The sequence below is a fragment of the Scyliorhinus torazame genome, chromosome 5, assembly GCF_047496885.1.
Source record: "Scyliorhinus torazame isolate Kashiwa2021f chromosome 5, sScyTor2.1, whole genome shotgun sequence".
Classification (NCBI taxonomy): domain Eukaryota; kingdom Metazoa; phylum Chordata; class Chondrichthyes; order Carcharhiniformes; family Scyliorhinidae; genus Scyliorhinus; species Scyliorhinus torazame.
Window position 1 is genome coordinate 3,168,217 of NC_092711.1, and position 25,000 is coordinate 3,193,216.

The following is a 25,000-nucleotide window of genomic DNA, read 5'->3' on the forward strand; positions in this document are numbered from 1 at the left end:
TTACTGTCCAGACTGACCGGGGACAGAGTGACCAGTTACTATCCAGACAGACCGGGGTCAGAGTGACCAGTTACTGTCCAGACTGACCGGGGACAGAGTGACCAGTTACTGTCCAGACTGACCGGGGACAGAGTGACCAGTTACTGTCCAGACTGACCGGGGACAGAGTGTCCGGTTACTGTCCAGACTGACCGGGGACAGAGTGACCAGTTACTGTCCAGACTGACCGGGGACAGAGTGACCAGTTACTGTCCAGACTGTCCGGGGACAGAGTGACCAGTTACTGTCCAGACTGACCGGGGACAGAGTGACCAGTTACTGTCCGGACTGACCGGGGACAGAGTGACCAGTTCCTGTCCAGACTGACCGGGGACAGAGTGACCAGTTACTGTCCAGACTGACCGGGGACAGAGTGTCCAGTTACTGTCCAGACTGACCGGGGACAGAGTGACCAGTTACTGTCCAGACTGACCGGGGACAGAGTGACCAGTTCCTGTCCAGGCTGACCGGGGACAGAGTGACCAGTTACTGTCCAGACTGACCGGGGACAGAGTGACCAGATACTGTCCAGACTGACCGGGGACAGAGTGACCAGTTCCTGCCCAGACTGACCGGGGACAGAGTGACCAGTTACTGTCCGGGCTGACCGGGGACAGAGTGACCAGTTACTGTCCAGACTGACCGGGGACAGAGTGACCAGTTACTGTCCAGACTGACCGGGGACAGAGTGTCCAGTTACTGTCCAGACTGACCGGGGACAGAGTGACCAGTTACTGTCCAGACTGACCGGGGACAGAGTGACCAGTTACTGTCCAGACTGACCGGGGACAGAGTGACCAGTTACTGTCCAGACTGACCGGGGACAGAGTGACCAGTTACTGCCCAGACTGACCGGGGACAGAGTGACCAGTTACTGTCCAGACTGACCGGGGACAGAGTGACCAGTTACTGCCCAGACTGACCGGGGACAGAGTGACCAGTTACTGTCCAGACTGACCGGGGACAGAGTGACCAGTTCCTGTCCAGGCTGACCGGGGACAGAGTGACCAGTTCCTGTCCAGACTGACCGGGGACAGAGTGACCAGTTACTGTCCAGGCTGACCGGGGACAGAGTGACCAGTTACTGTCCGGACTGACCGGGGACAGAGTGACCAGTAACTGTCCAGACTGACCGGGGACAGAGTGACCAGTTACTGTCCAGACTGACCGGGGACAGAGTGACCAGTTACTGTCCAGACTGACCGGGGACAGAGTGACCAGTTACTGTCCAGACTGACCGGGGACAGAGTGACCAGTTACTGTCCAGACTGACCGGGGACAGAGTGACCAGTTACTGTCCGGACTGACCGGGGACAGAGTGACCAGTTACTGTCCGGACTGACCGGGGACAGTGTGACCAGTTCCTGCCCAGACTGACCGGGGACAGAGTGACCAGTTCCTGCCCAGACTGACCGGGGACAGAGTGACCAGTTACTGTCCAGACTGACCGGGGACAGAGTGACCAGTTACTGCCCAGACTGACCGGGGACAGAGTGACCAGTTACTGTCCAGACTGACCGGGGACAGAGTGACCAGTTATTGCCCAGACTGACCGGGGACAGAGTGACCAGTTACTGTCCAGACTGACCGGGGACAGAGTGACCAGTTCCTGTCCAGGCTGACCGGGGACAGAGTGACCAGTTACTGTCCAGACTGACCGGGGACAGAGTGACCAGTTACTGTCCAGGCTGACCGGGGACAGAGTGACCAGTTACTGTCCGGACTGACCGGGGACAGAGTGACCAGTAACTGTCCAGACTGACCGGGGACAGAGTGACCAGTTACTGTCCAGACTGACCGGGGACAGAGTGACCAGTTACTGTCCAGGCTGACCGGGGACAGAGTGACCAGTTACTGTCCAGACTGACCGGGGACAGAGTGACCAGTTACTGTCCGGACTGACCGGGGACAGAGTGACCAGTTACTGTCCAGACTGACCGGGGACAGTGTGACCAGTTACTGTCCAGACTGACCGGGGACAGAGTGACCAGTTCCTGTCCAGACTGACCGGGGACAGAGTGACCAGTTACTGTCCAGACTCACCGGGGACAGAGTGACCAGTTACTGCCCAGACTGACCGGGGACAGAGTGACCAGTTCCTGTCCAGACTGACCAGGGACAGAGTGACCAGTTACTGCCCGGACTGACCGGGGACAGAGTGACCAGTTACTGCCCGGACTGACCGGGGACAGAGTGACCAGTTACTGTCCGGACTGACCGGGGACAGAGTGACCAGTTACTGTCCGGACTGACCGGGGACAGAGTGACCAGTTACTGTCCAGACTGACCGGGGACAGAGTGACCAGTTACTGTCCAGACTGACCGGGGACAGAGTGACCAGTTACTGTCCAGACTGACCGGGGACAGAGTGACCAGTTCCTGTCCAGGCTGACCGGGGACAGAGTGACCAGTTCCTGTCCAGACTGACCGGGGACAGAGTGACCAGTAACTGTCCAGACTGACCGGGGACAGAGTGACCAGTTACTGTCCAGACTGACCGGGGACAGAGTGACCAGTTACTGTCCAGACTGACCGGGGACAGAGTGACCGGTTACTGTCCAGACTGACCGGGGACAGAGTGACCAGTTACTGTCCAGACTGACCGGGGACAGAGTGACCGGTTACTGTCCAGACTGACCGGGGACAGAGTGACCAGTTACTGTCCAGACTGACCGGGGACAGAGTGACCAGTTACTGTCCAGACTGACCGGGGACAGAGTGACCAGTTACTGTCCAGACTGACCGGGGACAGAGTGACCAGTTCCTGTCCAGACTGACCGGGGACAGAGTGACCAGTTCCTGTCCAGGCTGACCGGGGACAGAGTGACCAGTTCCTGTCCAGACTGACCGGGGACAGAGTGACCGGTTACTGTCCAGACTGACCGGGGACAGTGACCAGTTACTGTCCAGACTGACCGGGGACAGAGTGACCAGTTCCTGTCCAGACTGACCGGGGACAGAGTGACCGGTTACTGTCCAGACTGACCGGGGACAGAGTGTCCAGTTACTGTCCAGACTGACCGGGGACAGAGTGACCAGTTACTGTCCAGACTGACCGGGGACAGAGTGACCGGTTACTGTCCAGACTGACCGGGGACAGAGTGACCAGTTACTGTCCAGACTGACCGGGGACAGAGTGACCAGTTACTGTCCAGACTGACCGGGGACAGGATGACCAGTTACTGTCCAGACTGACCGGGGACAGAGTGACCAGTTACTGTCCAGACTGACCGGGGACAGAGTGACCAGTTCCTGCCCAGACTGACCGGGGACAGAGTGACCAGTTCCTGTCCAGACTGACCGGGGACAGAGTGACCAGTTACTGTCCAGACTGACCGGGGACAGAGTGACCAGTTATTGTCCAGACTGACCGGGGACAGAGTGACCGGTTACTGTCCAGACTGACCGGGGACAGAGTGTCCAGTTACTGTCCAGACTGACCGGGGACAGAGTGACCAGTTACTGTCCAGACTGACCGGGGACAGAGTGACCGGTTACTGTCCAGACTGACCGGGGACAGAGTGTCCAGTTACTGTCCAGACTGATCGGGGACAGAGTGTCCAGTTACTGCCCAGACTGACCGGGGACAGAGTGACCAGTTACTGTCCAGACTGACCGGGGACAGAGTGACCAGTTACTGTCCAGACTGACCGTGGACAGAGTGACCAGTTACTGTCCAGACTGACCGGGGACAGAGTGACCAGTTACTGTCCAGACTGACCGGGGACAGAGTGACCAGTTCCTGTCCAGACTGACCGGGGACAGAGTGACCAGTTCCTGTCCAGACTGACCGGGGACAGAGTGACCAGTTACTGTCCAGACTGACCGGGGACAGAGTGACCAGTTACTGTCCAGGCTGACCGGGGACAGAGTGACCAGTTACTGTCCAGACTGACCGGGGACAGAGTGACCAGTTACTGCCCAGACTGACCGGGGACAGAGTGAACAGTTACTGTCCAGACTGACCGGGGACAGAGTGACCAGTTACTGTCCGGGCTGACCGGGGACAGAGTGACCAGTTCCTGTCCAGACTGACCGGGGACATAGTGACCAGTTCCTGTCCAGACTGACCGGGGACAGAGTGACCAGTTACTGTCCAGACTGACCGGGGACAGAGTGACCGGTTACTGTCCAGACTGACCGGGGACAGAGTGACCGGTTACTGTCCAGACTGACCGGAGACAGAGTGACCAGTTACTGTCCGGACTGACCGGGGACAGAGTGACCAGTTCCTGTCCAGACTGACCGGGGACAGAGTGACCAGTTACTGTCCAGACTGACCGGGGACAGAGTGACCAGTTACTGTCCAGACTGACCGGGGACAGAGTGACCAGTTACTGTCCAGACTGACCGGGGACAGAGTGACCAGTTACTGTCCAGACTGACCGGGGACAGAGTGACCAGTTACTGTCCAGACTGACCGGGGACAGAGTGACCAGTTACTGTCCAGACTGACCGGGGACAGAGTGACCAGTTCCTGTCCAGACTGACCGGGGACAGAGTGACCAGTTACTGTCCAGACTGACCGGGGACAGAGTGACCAGTTCCTGTCCAGACTGACCGGGGACAGAGTGACCAGTTACTGTCCAGACTGACCGGGGACAGAGTGACCAGTTCCTGTCCAGACTGACCGGGGACAGAGTGACCAGTTACTGTCCAGACTGACCGGGGACAGAGTGACCAGTTACTGTCCAGACTGACCGGGGACAGAGTGACCAGTTACTGTCCGGACTGACCGGGGACAGAGTGACCAGTTACTGTCCAGACTGACCGGGGACAGAGTGACCAGTTACTGCCCAGGCTGACCGGGGACAGAGTGACCAGTTACTGTCCAGACTGACCAGGGACAGAGTGACCAGTTCCTGCCCAGGCTGACCGGGGACAGAGTGACCAGTTACTGTCCAGACTGACCGGGGACAGAGTGACCGGTTACTGTCCAGACTGACCGGGGACAGAGTGACCAGTTACTGTCCAGACTGACCGGGGATGAGTGACCAGTTACTGTCCAGACTGACCGGGGACAGAGTGACCAGTTACTGTCCAGACTGACCGGGGACAGAGTGACCACTTCCTGTCCAGACTGACCGGGGACAGAGTGACCAGTTACTGTCCAGACTGACCGGGGACAGAGTGACCAGTTACTGCCCAGACTGACCGGGGACAGAGTGACCAGTTACTGTCCAGACTGACCGGGGACAGAGTGACCAGTTACTGTCGGGACTGACCGGGGACAGAGTGACCAGTTACTGTCCAGACTGACCGGGGACAGAGTGACCAGTTACTGTCCAGACTGACCGGGGACAGAGTGACCAGTTACTGTCCAGACTGACCGGGGACAGAGTGACCAGTTACTGTCCAGACTGACCGGGGACAGAGTGACCAGTTACTGTCAAGACTGACCGGGGACAGAGTGACCAGTTACTGTCCGGACTGACCGGGGACAGAGTGACCAGTTACTGTCCAGACTGACCGGGGACAGAGTGACCAGTTACTGTCCGGACTGACGGGGACAGAGTGACCAGTTACTGTCCAGACTGACCGGGGACAGAGTGACCAGTTACTGTCCAGACTGACCGGGGACAGAGTGACCAGTTACTGTCCAGGCTGACCGGGGACAGAGTGACCAGTTACTGTCCAGACTGACCGGGGACAGAGTGACCAGTTACTGTCCAGACTGACCGGGGACAGAGTGACCAGTTACTGTCCAGGCTGACCGGGGACAGAGTGACCAGTTACTGTCCAGACTGACCGGGGACAGAGTGACCAGTTCCTGTCCAGACTGACCGGGGACAGAGTGACCAGTTACTGTCCGGACTGACCGGGGACAGAGTGACCAGTTACTGTCCAGGCTGAACGGGGATAGAGTGACCAGTTACTGTCCAGACTGACCGGGGACAGGGTGACCGGTCCCTGCCCGGACTGGCCGGGGACAGAGTGACCAGTTACTGTCCAGACTGACCGGGGACAGAGTGACCAGTTACTGTCCAGACTGACCGGGGACAGAGTGACCAGTTACTGTCCAGACTGACCGGGGACAGTGTGACCAGTTACTGTCCGGACTGACCGGGGACAGAGTGACCAGTTACTGTCCAGACTGACCGGGGACAGAGTGACCAGTTACTATCCAGACAGACCGGGGTCAGAGTGACCAGTTACTGTCCAGACTGACCGGGGACAGAGTGACCAGTTACTGTCCAGACTGACCGGGGACAGAGTGACCAGTTACTGTCCAGACTGACCGGGGACAGAGTGTCCGGTTACTGTCCAGACTGACCGGGGACAGAGTGACCAGTTACTGTCCAGACTGACCGGGGACAGAGTGACCAGTTCCTGTCCAGGCTGACCGGGGACAGAGTGACCAGTTCCTGTCCAGACTGACCGGGGACAGAGTGACCAGTTACTGTCCAGACTGACCGGGGACAGAGTGACCAGTTACTGTCCAGACTGACCGGGGACAGAGTGACCAGTTACTATCCAGACAGACCGGGGTCAGAGTGACCAGTTACTGTCCAGACTGACCGGGGACAGAGTGACCAGTTACTGTCCAGACTGTCCGGGGACAGAGTGACCAGTTACTGTCCAGACTGACCGGGGACAGAGTGACCAGTTACTGTCCGGACTGACCGGGGACAGAGTGACCAGTTCCTGTCCAGACTGACCGGGGACAGAGTGACCAGTTACTGTCCAGACTGACCGGGGACAGAGTGTCCAGTTACTGTCCAGACTGACCGGGGACAGAGTGACCAGTTACTGTCCAGACTGACCGGGGACAGAGTGACCAGTTCCTGTCCAGGCTGACCGGGGACAGAGTGACCAGTTACTGTCCAGACTGACCGGGGACAGAGTGACCAGATACTGTCCAGACTGACCGGGGACAGAGTGACCAGTTCCTGCCCAGACTGACCGGGGACAGAGTGACCAGTTACTGTCCGGGCTGACCGGGGACAGAGTGACCAGTTACTGTCCAGACTGACCGGGGACAGAGTGACCAGTTACTGTCCAGACTGACCGGGGACAGAGTGTCCAGTTACTGTCCAGACTGACCGGGGACAGAGTGACCAGTTACTGTCCAGACTGACCGGGGACAGAGTGACCAGTTACTGTCCAGACTGACCGGGGACAGAGTGACCAGTTACTGTCCAGACTGACCGGGGACAGAGTGACCAGTTACTGCCCAGACTGACCGGGGACAGAGTGACCAGTTACTGTCCAGACTGACCGGGGACAGAGTGACCAGTTCCTGTCCAGGCTGACCGGGGACAGAGTGACCAGTTACTGTCCAGACTGACCGGGGACAGAGTGACCAGTTACTGTCCAGGCTGACCGGGGACAGAGTGACCAGTTACTGTCCGGACTGACCGGGGACAGAGTGACCAGTTCCTGTCCAGACTGACCGGGGACAGAGTGACCAGTTACTGTCCAGACTGACCGGGGACAGAGTGACCAGTTACTGTCCGGACTGACCGGGGACAGAGTGACCAGTTACTGTCCAGACTGACCGGGGACAGAGTGACCAGTTACTGTCCAGACTGACCGGGGACAGAGTGACCAGTTACTGTCCAGACTGACCGGGGACAGAGTGACCAGTTATTGTCCAGACTGACCGGGGACAGAGTGACCAGTTATTGTCCAGACTGACCGGGGACAGAGTGACCAGTTACTGTCCAGACTGACCGGGGACAGAGTGACCAGTTCCTGCCCGGACTGACCGGGGACAGAGTGACCAGTTACTGTCCAGACTGACCGGGGACAGAGTGACCAGTTACTGTCCAGACTGACCGGGGACAGAGTGACCAGTTACTGTCCAGACTGACCGGGGACAGAGTGACCAGTTATTGTCCACTCTTTATTCATAGGGTCGAGTGACCCCTTGCAGAAGGTTAATGGTCACCTCCGTTTGGACAGTGAGTCGATTGGCTGGAAGATGTACAATGTGAAGTCGGACATTACATCCCCCATTGGTCAACAGCCTCTCCAGCCAATGGCCGGGCTCCAGGTAATGGCCAGTTTCCGCAGACATACTGCCAGACCACCGGGGGCGCTCACAGCCTCAGGGACCGCTCAATCACCGGGGGATCACTCCCTCACTCCCATGGTCACTCCCTCACTCCCATGATCACTCCCTCACTCCCATAGTCACTCCCTCACTCCCCTGGTCACTCCCTCTCTCCCATGGTCACTCCCTCTCTCCCATGGTCACTCCCATGGTCACTCCCTCACTCCCATGGTCACTCCCTCACTCCCATGGTCTCTCCCTCTCTCCCATGGTCACTCCCTCACTCCCATGGTCACTCCCTCACTCCCATGATCACTCCCTCACTCCCATGATCACTCCCTCACTCCCATGGTCACTCCCTCTCTCCCATGGTCTCTCCCTCTCTCCCATGGTCACTCCCTCACTCCCATGGTCACTCCCTCTCTCCCATGGTCTCTCCCTCACTCCCATGGTCACTCCCATGGTCACTCCCTCACTCCCATGGTCACTCCCTCACTCCCATGGTCTCTCCCTCTCTCCCATGGTCTCTCCCTCACTCCCATGGTCACTCCCTCACTCCCATGATCACTCCCTCACTCCCATGATCACTCCCTCACTCCCATGGTCTCTCCCTCACTCCCATGGTCACTCCCTCTCTCCCATGGTCTCTCCCTCTCTCCCATGGTCACTCCCTCACTCCCATGGTCACTCCCTCACTCCCATGATCACTCCCTCACTCCCATGGTCACTCCCTCACTCCCATGGTCTCTCCCTCTCTCCCATGGTCTCTCCCTCACTCCCATGGTCACTCCCTCACTCCCATGGTCTCTCCCTCACTCCCATGGTCACTCCCTCACTCCCATGATCACTCCCTCACTCCCATGATCACTCCCTCACTCCCATGGTCACTCCCTCTCTCCCATGATCACTCCCTCACACCCATGGTCACTCCCTCACTCCCATGGTCTCTCCCTCACTCCCATGGTCACTCCCTCACTCCCATGATCACTCCCTCACTCCCATGGTCACTCCCTCTCTCCCATGATCACTCCCTCACTCCCATGGTCACTCCCTCTCTCCCATGATCACTCCCTCACTCCCATGGTCACTCCCTCTCTCCCATGATCACTCCCTCACACCCATGGTCACTCCCTCACTCCCATGGTCACTCCCTCACTCCCATGATCACTCCCTCACTCCCATGGTCACTCCCTCTCTCCCATGATCACTCCCTCTCTCCCATGGTCTCTCCCTCTCTCCCATGGTCTCTCCCTCACTCCCATGGTCACTCCCTCACTCCCATGGTCACTCCCTCACTCCCATGGTCACTCCCTCACTCCCATAGTCACTCCCATGGTCTCTCCCTCTCTCCCATGGTCTCTCCCTCTCTCCCATGGTCTCTCCCTCACTCCCATGGTCACTCCCTCACTCCCATGGTCACTCCCTCTCTCCCATGGTCACTCCCTCTCTCCCATAGTCACTCCCTCACTCCCCTGGTCACTCCCTCTCTCCCATGGTCACTCCCTCTCTCCCATGGTCACTCCCATGGTCACTCCCTCACTCCCATGATCACTCCCTCACTCCCATGGTCACTCCCTCACTCCCATGGTCTCTCCCTCTCTCCCATGGTCACTCCCTCACTCCCATGATCACTCCCTCACTCCCATGATCACTCCCTCACTCCCATGATCACTCCCTCACTCCCATGGTCACTCCCTCACTCCCATGGTCACTCCCTCTCTCCCATGGTCTCTCCCTCTCTCCCATGGTCTCTCCCTCACTCCCATGGTCACTCCCTCACTCCCATGGTCACTCCCTCACTCCCATGGTCACTCCCTCACTCCCATAGTCACTCCCATGGTCTCTCCCTCTCTCCCATGGTCTCTCCCTCACTCCCATGGTCACTCCCTCACTCCCATGGTCACTCCCTCACTCCCATGGTCTCTCCCTCACTCCCATGGTCTCTCCCTCTCTCCCATGGTCTCTCAATCACTCCCATGGTCACTCCCTCACTCCCATGGTCTCTCCCTCACTCCCATGGTCACTCCCTCACTCCCATGATCACTCCCTCACTCCCATGGTCACTCCCTCACTCCCATGGTCTCTCCCTCTCTCCCATGGTCTCTCCCTCACTCCCATGGTCTCTCCCTCTCTCCTATGGTCTCTCCCTCACTCCCATGGTCACTCCCTCACTCCCATGGTCACTCCCTCTCTCCCATGGTCACTCCCTCTCTCCCATGGTCACTCCCTCTCTCCCATGGTCTCTCCCTCACTCCCATGGTCACTCCCTCACTCCCATGATCACTCCCTCACTCCCATGGTCACTCCCTCACTCCCATGGTCTCTCCCTCTCTCCCATGGTCTCTCCCTCACTCCCATGGTCACTCCCTCACTCCCATGGTCACTCCCTCACTCCCATGGTCTCTCCCTCACTCCCATGGTCACTCCCTCACTCCCATGGTCACTCCCTCACTCCCATGGTCACTCCCTCACTCCCATGGTCACTCCCTCACTCCCATGATCACTCCCTCACTCCCATGGTCACTCCCTCACTCCCATGGTCACTCCCTCACTCCCATGATCACTCCCTCACTCCCATGGTCACTCCCTCACTCCCATGTTCCCTCCCTCACTCCCATGGTCACTCCCTCACTCCCATGGTCTCTCCCTCTCTCCCATGGTCTCTCCCTCACTCCCATTGTCTCTCCCTCACTCCCATGGTCTCTCCCTCACTCCCATGGTCACTCCCTCACTCCCATGATCACTCCCTCACTCCCATGGTCACTCCCTCACTCCCATGGTCTCTCCCTCTCTCCCATGGTCTCTCCCTCACTCCCATGGTCACTCCCTCACTCCCATGGTCTCTCCCTCACTCCCATGGTCACTCCCTCACTCCCATGGTCACTCCCTCACTCCCATGGTCACTCCCTCACTCCCATGATCACTCCCTCACTCCCATGGTCACTCCCTCACTCCCATGGTCTCTCCCTCACTCCCATGGTCTCTCCCTCACTCCCATGGTCTCTCCCTCACTCCCATGGTCACTCCCTCACTCCCATGGTCACTCCCTCACTCCCATGGTCACTCCCTCACTCCCATGGTCACTCCCTCATTCCCATGATCACTCCCTCACTCCCATGGTCACTCCCTCACTCCCATGGTCACTCCCTCTCTCCCATGGTCACTCCCTCACTCCCATGATCACTCCCTCACTCCCATGGTCACTCCCTCACTCCCATGGTCTCTCCCTCACTCCCATGGTCACTCCCTCACTCCCTGGTCACTCTCTCACTCCCATGGTCACTCCCTCTCTCCCATGGTCACTCCCTCACTCCCATGGTCACTCCCTCTCTCCCATGGTCTCTCCCTCTCTCCCATGGTCTCTCCCTCACTCCCATGGTCACTTCCTCACTCCCATGGTCACTCCCTCACTCCCATAGTCACTCCCTCACTCCCATGGTCACTCCCTCACCCCCATGGTCACTCCCTCACTCCCATGGTCACTCCCTCACTTCCATGGTCACCCCCTCACTCCCATGGTCACTCCCTCACTCCCATGGTCACTCCCTCACTCCCATGGTCACTCCCTCACCCCCATGGTCACTCCCTCACTCCCATGGTCACTCCCTCACTTCCATGGTCACCCCCTCACTCCCATGGTCACTCCCTCACTCCCATGGTCACTCCCTCACTCCCATAGTCACTCCCTCACTCCCATGGTCACTCCCTCACCCCCATGGTCACTCCCTCACTCCCATGGTCACTCCCTCACTTCCATGGTCACCCCCTCACTCCCATGGTCACTCCCTCACTCCCATGGTCACTCCCTCACTCCCATGGTCTCTCCCTCACTCCCATGGTCTCTCCCTCACTCCCATGGTCACTCCCTCACTCCCATGGTCACTCCCTCACTCCCATGGTCTCTCCCATGGTCACTCCCTCTCTCCCATGGTCACTCCCTCACTCCCATGGTCTCTCCCATGGTCACTCCCTCTCTCCCATGGTCACTCCCTCACTCCCATGGTCACTCCCTCACTCCCATGGTCTCTCCCTCACTCCCATGGTCACTCCCTCACTCCCATGGTCACTCCCTCACTCCCATGGTCACTCCCTCACTCCCATGGTCACTCCCTCACTCCCATGGTCACTCCCTCACTCCCATGGTCACTCACTCACTCCCATGGTCACTCCCTCTCTCCCATGGTCACTCCCTCACTCCCATGATCACTCCCTCACTCCCATGGTCACTCCCTCACTCCCATGGTCACTCCCTCACTCCCATGATCACTCCCTCACTCCCATGGTCACTCCCTCACTCCCATGGTCTCTCCCTCTCTCCCATGGTCACTCCCTCACTCCCATGATCACTCCCTCACTCCCATGATCACTCCCTCACTCCCATGATCACTCCCTCACTCCCATGGTCACTCCCTCACTCCCATGGTCACTCCCTCTCTCCCATGGTCTCTCCCTCTCTCCCATGGTCTCTCCCTCACTCCCATGGTCACTCCCTCACTCCCATGGTCACTCCCTCACTCCCATGGTCACTCCCTCACTCCCATAGTCACTCCCATGGTCTCTCCCTCTCTCCCATGGTCTCTCCCTCACTCCCATGGTCACTCCCTCACTCCCATGGTCACTCCCTCACTCCCATGGTCACTCCCTCACTCCCATGGTCTCTCCCTCTCTCCCATGGTCTCTCAATCACTCCCATGGTCACTCCCTCACTCCCATGGTCTCTCCCTCACTCCCATGGTCACTCTCTCACACCCATGGTCACTCCCTCACTCCCATGGTCACTCCCTCACTCCCATGGTCACTCCCTCACTCCCATGGTCACTCCCTCACTCCCATGGTCTCTCCCTCTCTCCCATGGTCTCTCCCTCACTCCCATGGTCTCTCCCTCTCTCCCATGGTCTCTCCCTCACTCCCATGGTCACTCCCTCACTCCCATGGTCTCTCCCTCACTCCCATGGTCTCTCCCTCACTCCCATGGTCACTCCCTCACTCCCATGATCACTCCCTCACTCCCATGGTCACTCCCTCACTCCCATGGTCTCTCCCTCTCTCCCATGGTCTCTCCCTCACTCCCATGATCACTCCCTCACTCCCATGGTCACTCCCTCACTCCCATGGTCACTCCCTCACTCCCATGGTCACTCCCTCACTCCCATGATCACTCCCTCACTCCCATGGTCACTCCCTCACTCCCATGGTCTCTCCCTCACTCCCATGGTCTCTCCCTCACTCCCATGGTCTCTCCCTCACTCCCATGGTCTCTCCCTCACTCCCATGGTCACTCCCTCACTCCCATGATCACTCCCTCACTCCCATGGTCACTCCCTCTCTCCCATGGTCACACTCTCTCTCCCATGGTCACTCCCTCACTCCCATGGTCACTCCCTCACTCCCATGGTCACTCCCTCTCTCCCATGGTCACTCTCTCACTCCCATGGTCTCTCCCTCACTCCCATGGTCACTCTCTCACTCCCATGGTCACTCCCTCACTCCCATGGTCACTCCCTCACTCCCATGGTCACTCCCTCATTCCCATGGTCACTCCCTCACTCCCATGGTCACTCTCTCACACCCATGGTCACTCCCTCAGTCCCATGGTCACTCCCTCACTCCCATGGTCACTCTCTCACTCCCATGGTCACTCCCTCACTCCCATGGTCACTCCCTCACTCCCATGGTCTCTCCCTCACTCCCATGGTCTCTCCCTCACTCCCATGGTCACTCTCTCACTCCCATGGTCACTCCCTCACTCCCATGGTCACTCCCTCACTCCCATGGTCACTCCCTCATTCCCATGGTCACTCCCTCACTCCCATGGTCACTCTCTCACACCCATGGTCACTCCCTCAGTCCCATGGTCACTCCCTCACTCCCATGGTCACTCTCTCACTCCCATGGTCACTCCCTCACTCCCATGGTCACTCCCTCACTCCCATGGTCACTCTCTCACTCCCATGGTCACTCCCTCACTCCCATGGTCACTCTCTCACTCCCATGATCACTCCCTCACTCCCATGGTCACTCCCTCACTCCCATGGCCTCTCCCTCACTCCCATGGTCACTCCCTCACTCCCATGGTCACTCTCTCACTCCCATGGTCACTCTCTCACTCCCATGGTCACTCCCTCTCTCCCATGGTCACTTCCTCACTCCCATGGTCACTCCCTCACTCCCATGGTCACTCCTTCACTCCCATGGTCACTCCCTCACTCCCATGGTCACTCCCTCACTCCCATAGTCACTCCCTCTCTCCCATGGTCACTCCCTCACTCCCATGGTCACTCCTTCACTCCCATGGTCACTCCCTCACTCCCATGGTCACTCCCTCATTGCCATGGCCACTCCCTCTCTCCCATGGTCACTCCCTCACTCCCATGGTCACTCCCTCTCTCCCATGGTCACTCCCATGGTCACTCCCATGGTCACTCCCTCACTCCCATGGTCACTCCCTAACTCCCATGGTCACTCCCTCACTCCCATGGTCACTCCCTCTCTCCCATGGTCACTCCCTCACTCCCGTGGTCACTCCCTCACGCCCATGGTCACTCCCTCACTCCCATGGTCACTCCCTCACTCCCATGGTCTCTCCCTCTCTCCCATGGTCTCTCCCTCTCTCCCATGGTCACTCCCTCACTCCCATGGTCACTCCCTCACTCCCATGGTCACTTCCACACTCCCATGGTCTCTCCCTCTCTCCCATGGTCACTCCCATGGTCACTCCCATGGTCACTCCCATGGTCACTCCCTCACTCCCGTGGTCACTCCCTCACGCCCATGGTCACTCCCTCTCTCCCATGGTCACTCCCTCACTCCCATGGTCACTCCCTCACTCCCATGGTCACTCCCTCTCTCCCATGGTCACTCCCTCACTCCCGTGGTCACTCCCTCACGCCCATGGTCACTCCCTCACTCCCATGGTCACTCCCTCACTCCCATGGTCACTCCCTCTCTCCCATGGTCACTCTCTCACACCCATGGTCACTCCCTCACTCCCATGGTCACTCCCTCTCTCCCATGGTCACTCCCTCACTCGCGTGGTCACTCCCTCACTCCCGTGGTCACTCCCTCACGCCCATGGTCACTCCCTCACTCCCATGGTCACTCCCTCACTCCCATGGTCACTTCCTCACTCCCATGGTCACTTCCACACTCCCATGGTCACTTCCACACTCCCATGGTCACTCCCTCACTCCCATGGTCACTCCCTCATCCCATGGTCACTTCCACACTCCCATGGTCACTCTCTCACACCCATGGTCACTCCCTCACTCCCATGGTCTCTCCCTCTCTCCCATAGTCACTCCCTCTCTCCCATGGTCACTCCCTCACTCCCATGGTCACTCCCTCACTCCCATGGTCACTCTCTCACACCCATGGTCACTCCCTCACTCCCATGGTCACTCCCTCACTCCCATGGCCTCTCCCTCACTCCCATGGTCTCTCCCTCTCTCCCATGGTCACTCCCTCTCTCCCATGGTCACTCCCTCTCTCCCATGGTCACTCCCTCACTCCCATGTTCCCTCCCTTACTCCCATGGTCATTCCCTCACTCATTCCCTGCAACACTGACGTCAACATCTCCCCCTCTCCCCTCCTCTCTCACCCTCTCCAACATTCTCCATTCACTACCCGCGCGCGCATTCCCTGTCCCTGACTATCCCCATCGGACTCACTCTATACCTACTCCCCCTCTTCCCTCACTCCCACTATGGGGGATGTGGGTGGCGAGGAGGATAGGGGTGCGAGTGGCGAGGAGGATGGGGATGCGCGTGGCGAGGAGGATGGGGGTGCGAGTGGCGAGGAGGATGGGGTGCGAGTGGCGAGGAGGATGGGGGTACGGGTGGCGAGGAGGATGGGGGTGTGGGTGGCGAGGAGGATGGGGGTGTGGGTAGCGAGGAGGATGGGGGTGTGGGTGGCAAGGAAGATGGGGTTGCGAGTGGCGAGGAGGGTGGGGATGCGAGTGGCAAGGAGGATGGGGGCGAGTGGCGAGGAGGATGGGGCGAGTGGCAAGGAGGATGGGGTTGCGAGTGGCGAGGAGGATGGGGTTGCGAGTGGCGAGGAGGGTGGGGCTGCGAGTGGCGAGGAGGATGGGGTGCGAGTGGCGAGGAGGATGGGGTTGCGAGTGTCGAGGAGGATGGGGTTGCGAGTGGCGAGGAGGATGGGGGTGCAAGTGGCGAGGAGGATGGGGTTGCGAGTGGCGAGGAGGATGGGGGTGCGGGTGGCGAGGAGGATAGGGGTGCGTGTGTCGAGGAGGATGGGGGTGCGTGTGGCGAGGAGGATGGGGGTGCAAGTGGCGAGGAGGATGGGGGTGCGTGTGGCGAGGAGGATGGGGGTGCGTGTGGCGAGGAGGATGGGGTTGCGAGTGGCGAGGAGGATGGGGGTGCGTGTGGCGAGGAGGATGGGGTTGCGAGTGGCGAGGAGGATGGGGGTGCATGTGGCGAGGAGGATGGGGGTGCGTGTGGCGAGGAGGATGGGGGTGCGAGTGGTGAGGAGGATGGTGGTGCATGTGGCGAGGAGGATGGGGTTGCGAGTGGCGAGGAGGATGGGGGTGCGTGTGTCGAGGAGGATGGGGTTGCGAGTGGCGAGGAGGATGGGGGTGCGAGTGGCGAGGAGGATGGGGGTGCATGTGGCGAGGAGGATGGGGGTGCGTGTGTCGAGGAGGATGGGGTTGCGAGTGGCGAGGAGGATGGGGGTGCGTGTGTCGAGGAGGATGGTGGTGCGACTGGCGAGGAGGATGGAGGTGCGAGTGGCGAGGAGGATGGGGGTGCGAGTGGCGAGGAGGATGGGGGTACGAGTGGCGAGGAGGATGGGGGTGCGTGTGGCGAGGAGGATAGGGGTGCGAGTGGCGAGGAGGATGGTGGTGCGACTGGCGAGGAGGATTGGGTTGCGAGTGGCGAGGAGGATGGGGGTACGGGTGGCGAGGAGGATGGGGGTGCGTGTGGCGAGGAGGATGGGGGTGCGTGTGTCGAGGAGGATGGGGGTGCGAGTGGCAAGGAGGGTGGGGGTGCGTGTGTCGAGGAGGATGGGGTTGCGAGTGGCGAGGAGGATGGGGGTGCGGGTGGCGAGGAGGATGGGGGTGCGAGTGACGAGGAGGATGGGGGTGCGTGTGGCGAGGAGGATGGGGGTGCGTGTGGCGAGGAGGATGGGGGTGCGAGTGGCGAGGAGGATGGGGTTGCGAGTGGTGAGGAGGATGGGGATGCGCGTGGCGAGGAGGATGGGGGTGCGACTGGCGAGGAGGATGGGGGTGCGAGTGGCGAGGAGGATGGGGGTGCGAGTGGCGAGGAGGATGGGGGTGCGAGTGGCGAGGAGGATGGGGGTGCGTGTGGCGAGGAGGATGGGGGTGCGAGTGGCGAGGAGGATGGGGGTGCGAGTGGCGAGGAGGATGGGGGTGCGAGTGGCGGGGAGGATGGTGGTGCGAGTGGCGAGGAGGATGGTGGTGCGAGTGGCGAGGAGGATGGGGGTGCGAGTGGCGAGGAGGATGGGGGTGCGAGTGGCGAGGAGGATGGTGGTGCGGGTGGTGAGGAGGATGGGGGTGCGAGTGGCGAGGAGGATGGGGGTGCGAGTGGCGAGGAGGATGGGGGTGCGAGTGGCGAGGAGGATGGTGGTGCGGGTGGCGAGGAGGATGGTGGTGCGAGTGGCGAGGAGGATGGGGGTGCGAGTGGCGAGGAGGATAGGGGTGCGAGTGACGAGGAGGATGGGGTTGCGAGTGGCGAGGAGGATGGGGGTGCGAGTGGCGAGGAGGATGGGGGTGCGAGTGGCGAGGAGGATGGTGGTGCGTGTGGCGAGGAGGATGGGGGTGCGGGTGGCGAGGAGGATTGGGGTGCGAGTGGCGAGGAGGATGGGGGTGCGAGTGGCGAGGAGGATGGGGTGCGAGTGGCGAGGAGGATGGGGTGCGAGTGTCGAGGAGGATGGGGTTGCGAGTGGCGAGGAGGATGGGGGTGCGAGTGGCGAGGAGGATGGGGGTGCGAGTGGCGAGGAGGATGGGGTTGCGAGTGGCGAGGAGGATGGGGGTGCGAGTGGCGAGGAGGATGGGGGTGCGAGTGGCGAGGAGGATGGGGGTGCGAGTGGCGAGGAGGATGGGGGTGCGAGTGGCGAGGAGGATGGGGGTGCGAGTGGCGAGGAGGATGGTGGTGCGTGTGGCGGGGAGGATGGGGGTGCGAGTGGCGAGGAGGATGGGGGTGCATGTGGCGAGGAGGATGGGGTGCGAGTGGCGAGGAGGATGGGGGTGCGTGTGTCGAGGAGGATGGTGGTGCGTGTGGCGGGGAGGATGGGGGTGCGAGTGGCGAGGAGGATGGGGGTGCATGTGGCGAGGAGGATGGGGTGCGAGTGGCGAGGAGGATGGTGGTGCATGTGGCGAGGAGGATGGGGTTGCGAGTGGCGAGGAGGATGGGGGTGCGAGTGGCGAGGAGGATGGGGTTGCGTGTGTCGAGGAGGATGGGGTTGCGAGTGGCGAGGAGGATGGGGGTGCGAGTGGCGAGGAGGATGGGGTTGCGTGTGTCGAGGAGGATGGGGGTGCGAGTGGCGAGGAGGATGGAGGTGCGAGTGGCGAGGAGGATGGGGTTGCGAGTGGCGAGGAGGATGGGGGTACGGGTGTCGAGGAGGATGGGGTTGCGAGTGGCGAGGAGGATGGGGGTGCGAGTGGCGAGGAGGATGGGGGTGCGAGTGGCGAGGAGGATGGAGGTGCGAGTGGCGAGGAGGATGGGGGTGCGAGTGGCGAGGAGGATGGGGGTGCGGGTGGCGAGGAGGATGGGGGTGCGGGTGGCGAGGAGGATGGGGGTGCGGGTGGCGAGGAGGATAGGGGTGCGGGTGGCAAGGAGGATGGGGTTGCGAGTGGCGAGGAGGATGGTGGTGCGAGTGGCGAGGAAGACGTTAAGAGGCTTCAAGGTGATCTGGACAAGTTGAGCAGGTGGGCAGATACACGGCAGATACAGTTCAAATGGATAAATGCGAGATTATCCACTTCGATTGGGGAAATGGCAGTGTTATTCAAATGGTGATGGATTAGGGAATGTTGATGTGCAGAGGGATCTCCTTGAGCACCAGTCGCTGAAGGTGTTTCTCTGGTTGGCAATCAGTAGCTAGTGGTGTCCCTCGGGGATCAGTGTTGGGCCCACAACTGTCCACGATTTACATAGATGATTTGGAGTTGGGGACCAAGGGCAATGTGTCCAAGTTTGCAGACGACACTAAGATAAGCGGTAAAGCAAAAAGTGCAGAGGATACTGGAAGTCTGCAGAGGGATTTGGACAGGCTAAGTGAATGGGCTAGGGTCTGGCAGATGGAATACAATGTTGACACATGTGAGCTTATCCATTTTGGTAAAAACAGCAAAAGGGATTATTATTTAAATGATAAAATATTAAAACATGCTGCTGTGCAGAGAGACCTGGGTGTGCTAGTGCATGAGTCGCAAAAAGTTGGTGTACAGGTGCAACAGGTGATTAAGAAGGCAAATAGAATTGTGTCCTTCATTGCTAGAGGGATGGAGTTTAAGACTAGGGAGGTCATGCTGCAATTGTATAAGGTGTTAGTGAGGCCACACCTGGAGTATTGTGTTCAGTTTTGGTCTCCTTACCTGAGAAAGGACGTACTGGCACTGGAGGGTGTGCAGAGGAGATTCACTAGGTTAATCCCAGAGCTGAAGGGGTTGGATTACAAGGAGAGGTTGAGGAGACTGGGACTGTACTCGTTGGAATTTAGAAGGATGAGGGGGGATCTTACAGAAACATATAAGATGATGAAGGGAATCGAGAGGATAGATGCGGGCAGGTTGTTTCCACTGGTCGGGGAAAGCAGAACGAGGGGGCATAGCCTCAAAATAAGGGGAAGTAGATTTAGGACTGAGTTTAGGAGGAACTTCTTCACCTAAAGGGTTGTGAATCTATGGAATTCCTTGCCCAGTGAAGCAGTAGAGGCTCCTTCATTAAATGTGTTTAAGATAAAGATAGATAGTTTTTTGGAGAATAGAGGGATTAAGGGTTATGGTGTTCGGGCCGGAAAGTGGAGCTGATTCCACAAAAGATCAGCCATGATCTCATTGAATGGTGGAGCAGGCTCGAGGGGCCAGATGGTCTACTCCTGCTCCTAGTCCTTATGTTCTGATGTAAGCATGCAGGTGCAGTAGGCGGTAAATAAGGCTAATGGTACGATGGCCTTCATTGCGAGAGGTTTCGAGTATAGAAGCAGGGATGTGTTGCTGCAGTTGTACAGGGCCTCGGTTAGGCCACACTTGGAGTATGTTTCTCTGCTCCGATATTCCTCACACCTAACGCTCCGACTGTCCGCAGCCCGAGCTCCAGTTCGATCGGCGGGGGTTCCGCCAGCGAGACTCAGACGACCGGGACCTGCCGGGGATCGGTGGAGACGGCCGGCAGGCTGGATGGGAGTTACGAGAGCTACAGGCTGTGCACGCAGAGGCAGTGCAGGAGCTGGAGAAAGCGAGGACAATGTTACTGACGCAGAGCAAGATTAATCGCCACTTCCAGGTGAGGGGACAGGAGGAGGCCCATTCAGTCCCTCGAGCCTCTTACACAGGAACAGGAGGAGGCCCCATTCAGCCCCTCGAGCCTGTTACACAGGAACAGGAGGAGGCCCATTCAGCCCCTCGAGCCTGTTACACAGGAACAGGAGGAGGCCCATTCAGCCCCCCCTCCTCGAGTCTGTTACACAGGAACAGGAGGAGGCCCATTTAGCCCCTCGAGTCTGTTACACAGGAACAGGAGGAGGCCCATTCAGCCCCTCGAGCCTGTTACACAGGAACAGGAGGAGGCCCATTCAGCCCCTCGAGCCTGTTACACAGGAACAGGAGGAGGCCCATTCAGCCCCCTCTCCTCGAGTCTGTTACACAGCAACAGGAGGAGGCCCATTTAGCCCCTCGAGTCTGTTACACAGGAACAGGAGGAGGCCCATTCAGCACCCCCTCCTCGGGTCTGTTACACAGGAACAGGAGGAGGCCCATTCAGCTCCCCCTCCTCGAGCCTGTTACACAGGAACAGGAGGAGGCCCATTCAGCCCCTCGAGTCTGTTACACAGGAACAGGAGGAGGCCCATTCAGCCCCTCGAGTCTGTTACATAGGATCAGGAGGAGGCCCATTCAGCCCCCCCTCCTCGGGTCTGTTACACAGGAACAGGAGGAGGCCCATTCAGCTCCCCCTCCTCGAGTCTGTTACACAGGAACAGGAGGAGGCCCATTCAGCCCCTCGAGTCTGTTACACAGGAACAGGAGGAGGCCCATTCAGCCCCTCGAGTCTGTTACATAGGATCAGGAGGAGGCCCATTCAGCCCCCCCTCCTCGAGTCTGTGACACAGGAACAGGAGGAGGCCCTTCACCCCCCCCCCCATCGAGTCTGTTACACAGGAACAGGAGGCCCATTTAGCCTCCTCCTCGAGTCTGTTACACAGGAACAGGAGGAGGCCCATTCAGCCCCCTCCTAGAGTCTGTTACACAGGAACAGGAGGAGGCCCATTCAGCCCCCCCTCCTCGAGTCTGTTACACAGGAACAGGAGGGGCCCATTCAGCCCCCCTCATCGAGTCTGTTACACAGGAACAGGAGGGGCCCATTCAGCCCCCCTCCTCGAATCTGTTACACAGGAACAGGAGGAGGCCCATTCAGCCCCCCTCCTCGAGTCTGTTACACAGGAACAGGAGGAGGCCCATTCAGCCCCCCTCTCCTCGAGTCTGTTACACAGGAACAGGAGGAGGCCCATTCACCCCCTCCTCGAGTCTGTTACACAGGAACAGGAGGAGACCCATTCAGCTCCTCGAGCCTGTTACACAGGAACAGGAGGAGGCCCATTCAGCCCCCCTCCTCGAGTCTGTTACACAGGAACAGGAGGAGGCCCATTCAGCCTCCTCCTCGAGTCTGTTACACAGGAACAGGAGGAGGCCCATTCCCCCGCCCCTCCTCGAGCCTGTTACACAGGAACAGGAGGAGGCCCATTCAGCCCCTCGAGTCTGTTACACAGGAACAGGAGGAGGCCCATTCAGCCCCCCCTCCTCGAGTCTGTTACACAGGAACAGGAGGAGGCCCATTCAGCCTCCTCCTCGAGTCTGTTACACAGGAACAGGAGGAGGCCCATTCAGCCCCCCCTCCTCGAGCCTGTTACACAGGATCAGGAGGAGGCCCATTCAGCCCCTCGAGTCTGTTACACAGGAACAGGAGGAGGCCCATTCAGCCCCCCCTCCTCGGGTCTGTTACACAGGAACAGGAGGTGGCCCATTCAGCCCCTATAGTCTGTTACACAGGAACAGGAGGAGGCCCATTCAGCCCCTCGAGTCTGTTACACAGGAACAGGAGGAGGCCCATTCCCCACCCCCCCTCCTCGAGTCTGTTACACAGGAACAGGAGGAGGCCCATTCACCCCCCCCCCTCGAGTCTGTTACACAGGAACAGGAGGAGGCCCATTCAGCCTCCTCCTCGAGTCTGTTACACAGGAACAGGAGGAGACCCATTCCCCCGCCCCTCCTCGAGCCTGTTACACAGGAACAGGAGGAGGCCCATTCAGCCCCTCGAGTCTGTTACACAGGAACAGGAGGAGGCCCATTCACCCCCCCCCTCGAGTCTGTTACACAGGAACAGGAGGAGGCCCATTTAGCCTCCTCCTCGAGTCTGTTACACAGGAACAGGAGGAGGCCCATTCAGCCCCCCCTCCTCGAGTCTGTTACACAGGAACAGGAGGAGGCCCATTCAGCCTCCTCCTCGAGTCTGTTACACAGGAACAGGAGGAGGCCCATTCAGCCTCCTCCTCGAGTCTGTTACACAGGAACAGGAGGAGGCCCATTCCCACGCCCCTCCTCGAGCCTGTTACACAGGAACAGGAGGAGGCCCATTCAGCCCCTCGAGTCTGTTACACAGGAACAGGAGGAGGCCCATTCAGCCCCCCCTCCTCGAGTCTGTTACACAGGAACAGGAGGAGGCCCATTCAGCCTCCTCCTCGAGTCTGTTACACAGGAACAGGAGGAGGCCCATTCAGCCCCCCCTCCTCGAGCCTGTTACACAGGATCAGGAGGAGGCCCATTCAGCCACTCGAGTCTGTTACACAGGAACAGGAGGAGGCCCATTCAGCCCCCCCTCCTCGGGTCTGTTACACAGGAACAGGAGGTGGCCCATTCAGCCCCTATAGTCTGTTACACAGGAACAGGAGGAGGCCCATTCAGCCCCTCGAGTCTGTTACACAGGAACAGGAGGAGGCCCATTCCCCACCCCCCCTCCTCGAGTCTGTTACACAGGAACAGGAGGAGGCCCATTCACCCCCCCCCCCTCGAGTCTGTTACACAGGAACAGGAGGAGGCCCATTCAGCCTCCTCCTCGAGTCTGTTACACAGGAACAGGAGGAGGCCCATTCCCCCGCCCCTCCTCGAGCCTGTTACACAGGAACAGGAGGAGGCCCATTCAGCCCCTCGAGTCTGTTACACAGGAACAGGAGGAGGCCCATTCACACCCCCCCCTCGAGTCTGTTACACAGGAACAGGAGGAGGCCCATTTAGCCTCCTCCTCGAGTCTGTTACACAGGAACAGGAGGAGGCCCATTCAGCCCCCCCTCCTCGAGTCTGTTACACAGGAACAGGAGAAGGCCCATTCAGCCCCCCCTCCTCGAGTCTGTTACACAGGAACAGGAGGGGGCCCATTCAGCTCCCTCCTCGATTCTGTTACACAGGAACAGGAGGAGGCCCATTCAGCCCCCTCCTCGAGTCTGTTACACAGGAACAGGAGGAGGCCCACTCACCCCCCCCCTCCTCGAGTCTGTTACACAGGAACAGGAGGAGGCCCATTCAGCCCCCTCCTCGAGTCTGTTACACAGGAACAGGAGGAGGCCCATTCAGCCCCCTCCTCGAGTCTGTTACACAGGAACAGGAGGAGGCCCATTCAGCCCCCCCTCCTCGAGTCTGTTACACAGGAACAGGAGGAGGCCCATTCAGCCCCCCCTCCTCGAGTCTGTTACACAGGAACAGGAGGAGGCCCATTCAGCCCCCCTCCTCGAGTCTGTTACACAGGAACAGGAGGAGGCCCATTCAGCCCCCTCCTCGAGTCTGTTACACAGGAACAGGAGGAGGCCCATTCAGCCTCCTCCTCGAGTCTGTTAGACAGGAACAGGAGGAGGCCCATTCAGCCCCTCCTCGAGTCTGTTACACAGCAACAGGAGGAGGCCCATTCAGCCCCTCGAGTCTGTTACACGGGAACAGGAGGAGGCCCATTCAGCCCCCTCCTCGAGTCTGTTACACAGGAACAGGAGGAGGCCCATTCAGCCTCCTCCTCGAGTCTGTTAGACAGGAACAGGAGGAGGCCCATTCAGCCTCCTCCTCGAGTCTGTTACACAGGAACAGGAGAAGGCCCATTCAGCCCCCCCTCCTCGAGTCTGTTACACAGGAACAGGAGGGGGCCCATTCAGCTCCCTCCTCGATTCTGTTACACAGGAACAGGAGGAGGCCCATTCAGCCCCCTCCTCGAGTCTGTTACACAGGAACAGGAGGAGGCCCACTCACCCCCCCCTCCTCGAGTCTGTTACACAGGAACAGGAGGAGGCCCATTCAGCCCCCTCCTCGAGTCTGTTACACAGGAACAGGAGGAGGCCCATTCAGCCCCCTCCTCGAGTCTGTTACACAGGAACAGGAGGAGGCCCATTCAGCCCCCCCTCCTCGAGTCTGTTACACAGGAACAGGAGGAGGCCCATTCAGCCCCCCCTCCTCGAGTCTGTTACACAGGAACAGGAGGAGGCCCATTCAGCCCCCCTCCTCGAGTCTGTTACACAGGAACAGGAGGAGGCCCATTCAGCCCCCTCCTCGAGTCTGTTACACAGGAACAGGAGGAGGCCCATTCAGCCTCCTCCTCGAGTCTGTTAGACAGGAACAGGAGGAGGCCCATTCAGCCCCTCCTCGAGTCTGTTACACAGGAACAGGAGGAGGCCCATTCAGCCCCTCGAGTCTGTTACACGGGAACAGGAGGAGGCCCATTCAGCCCCCTCCTCGAGT

At 59.5% G+C, this 25,000-nt stretch overlaps 1 protein-coding gene across 1 annotated transcript in view; it reads left to right on the top strand.

Moving 5' to 3' along the window:
- Positions 1–25,000, top strand: part of LOC140422581 (protein fantom-like) — a 362,003-nt gene that overhangs the window by 141,184 nt on the left and 195,819 nt on the right. The window contains exons 9-10 of the mRNA XM_072507588.1: positions 7,945–8,035; positions 20,319–20,516. Coding sequence (XP_072363689.1) covers positions 7,945–8,035; positions 20,319–20,516 — 289 coding nt within the window. The remainder of the gene's footprint in view (positions 1–7,944; positions 8,036–20,318; positions 20,517–25,000) is intronic.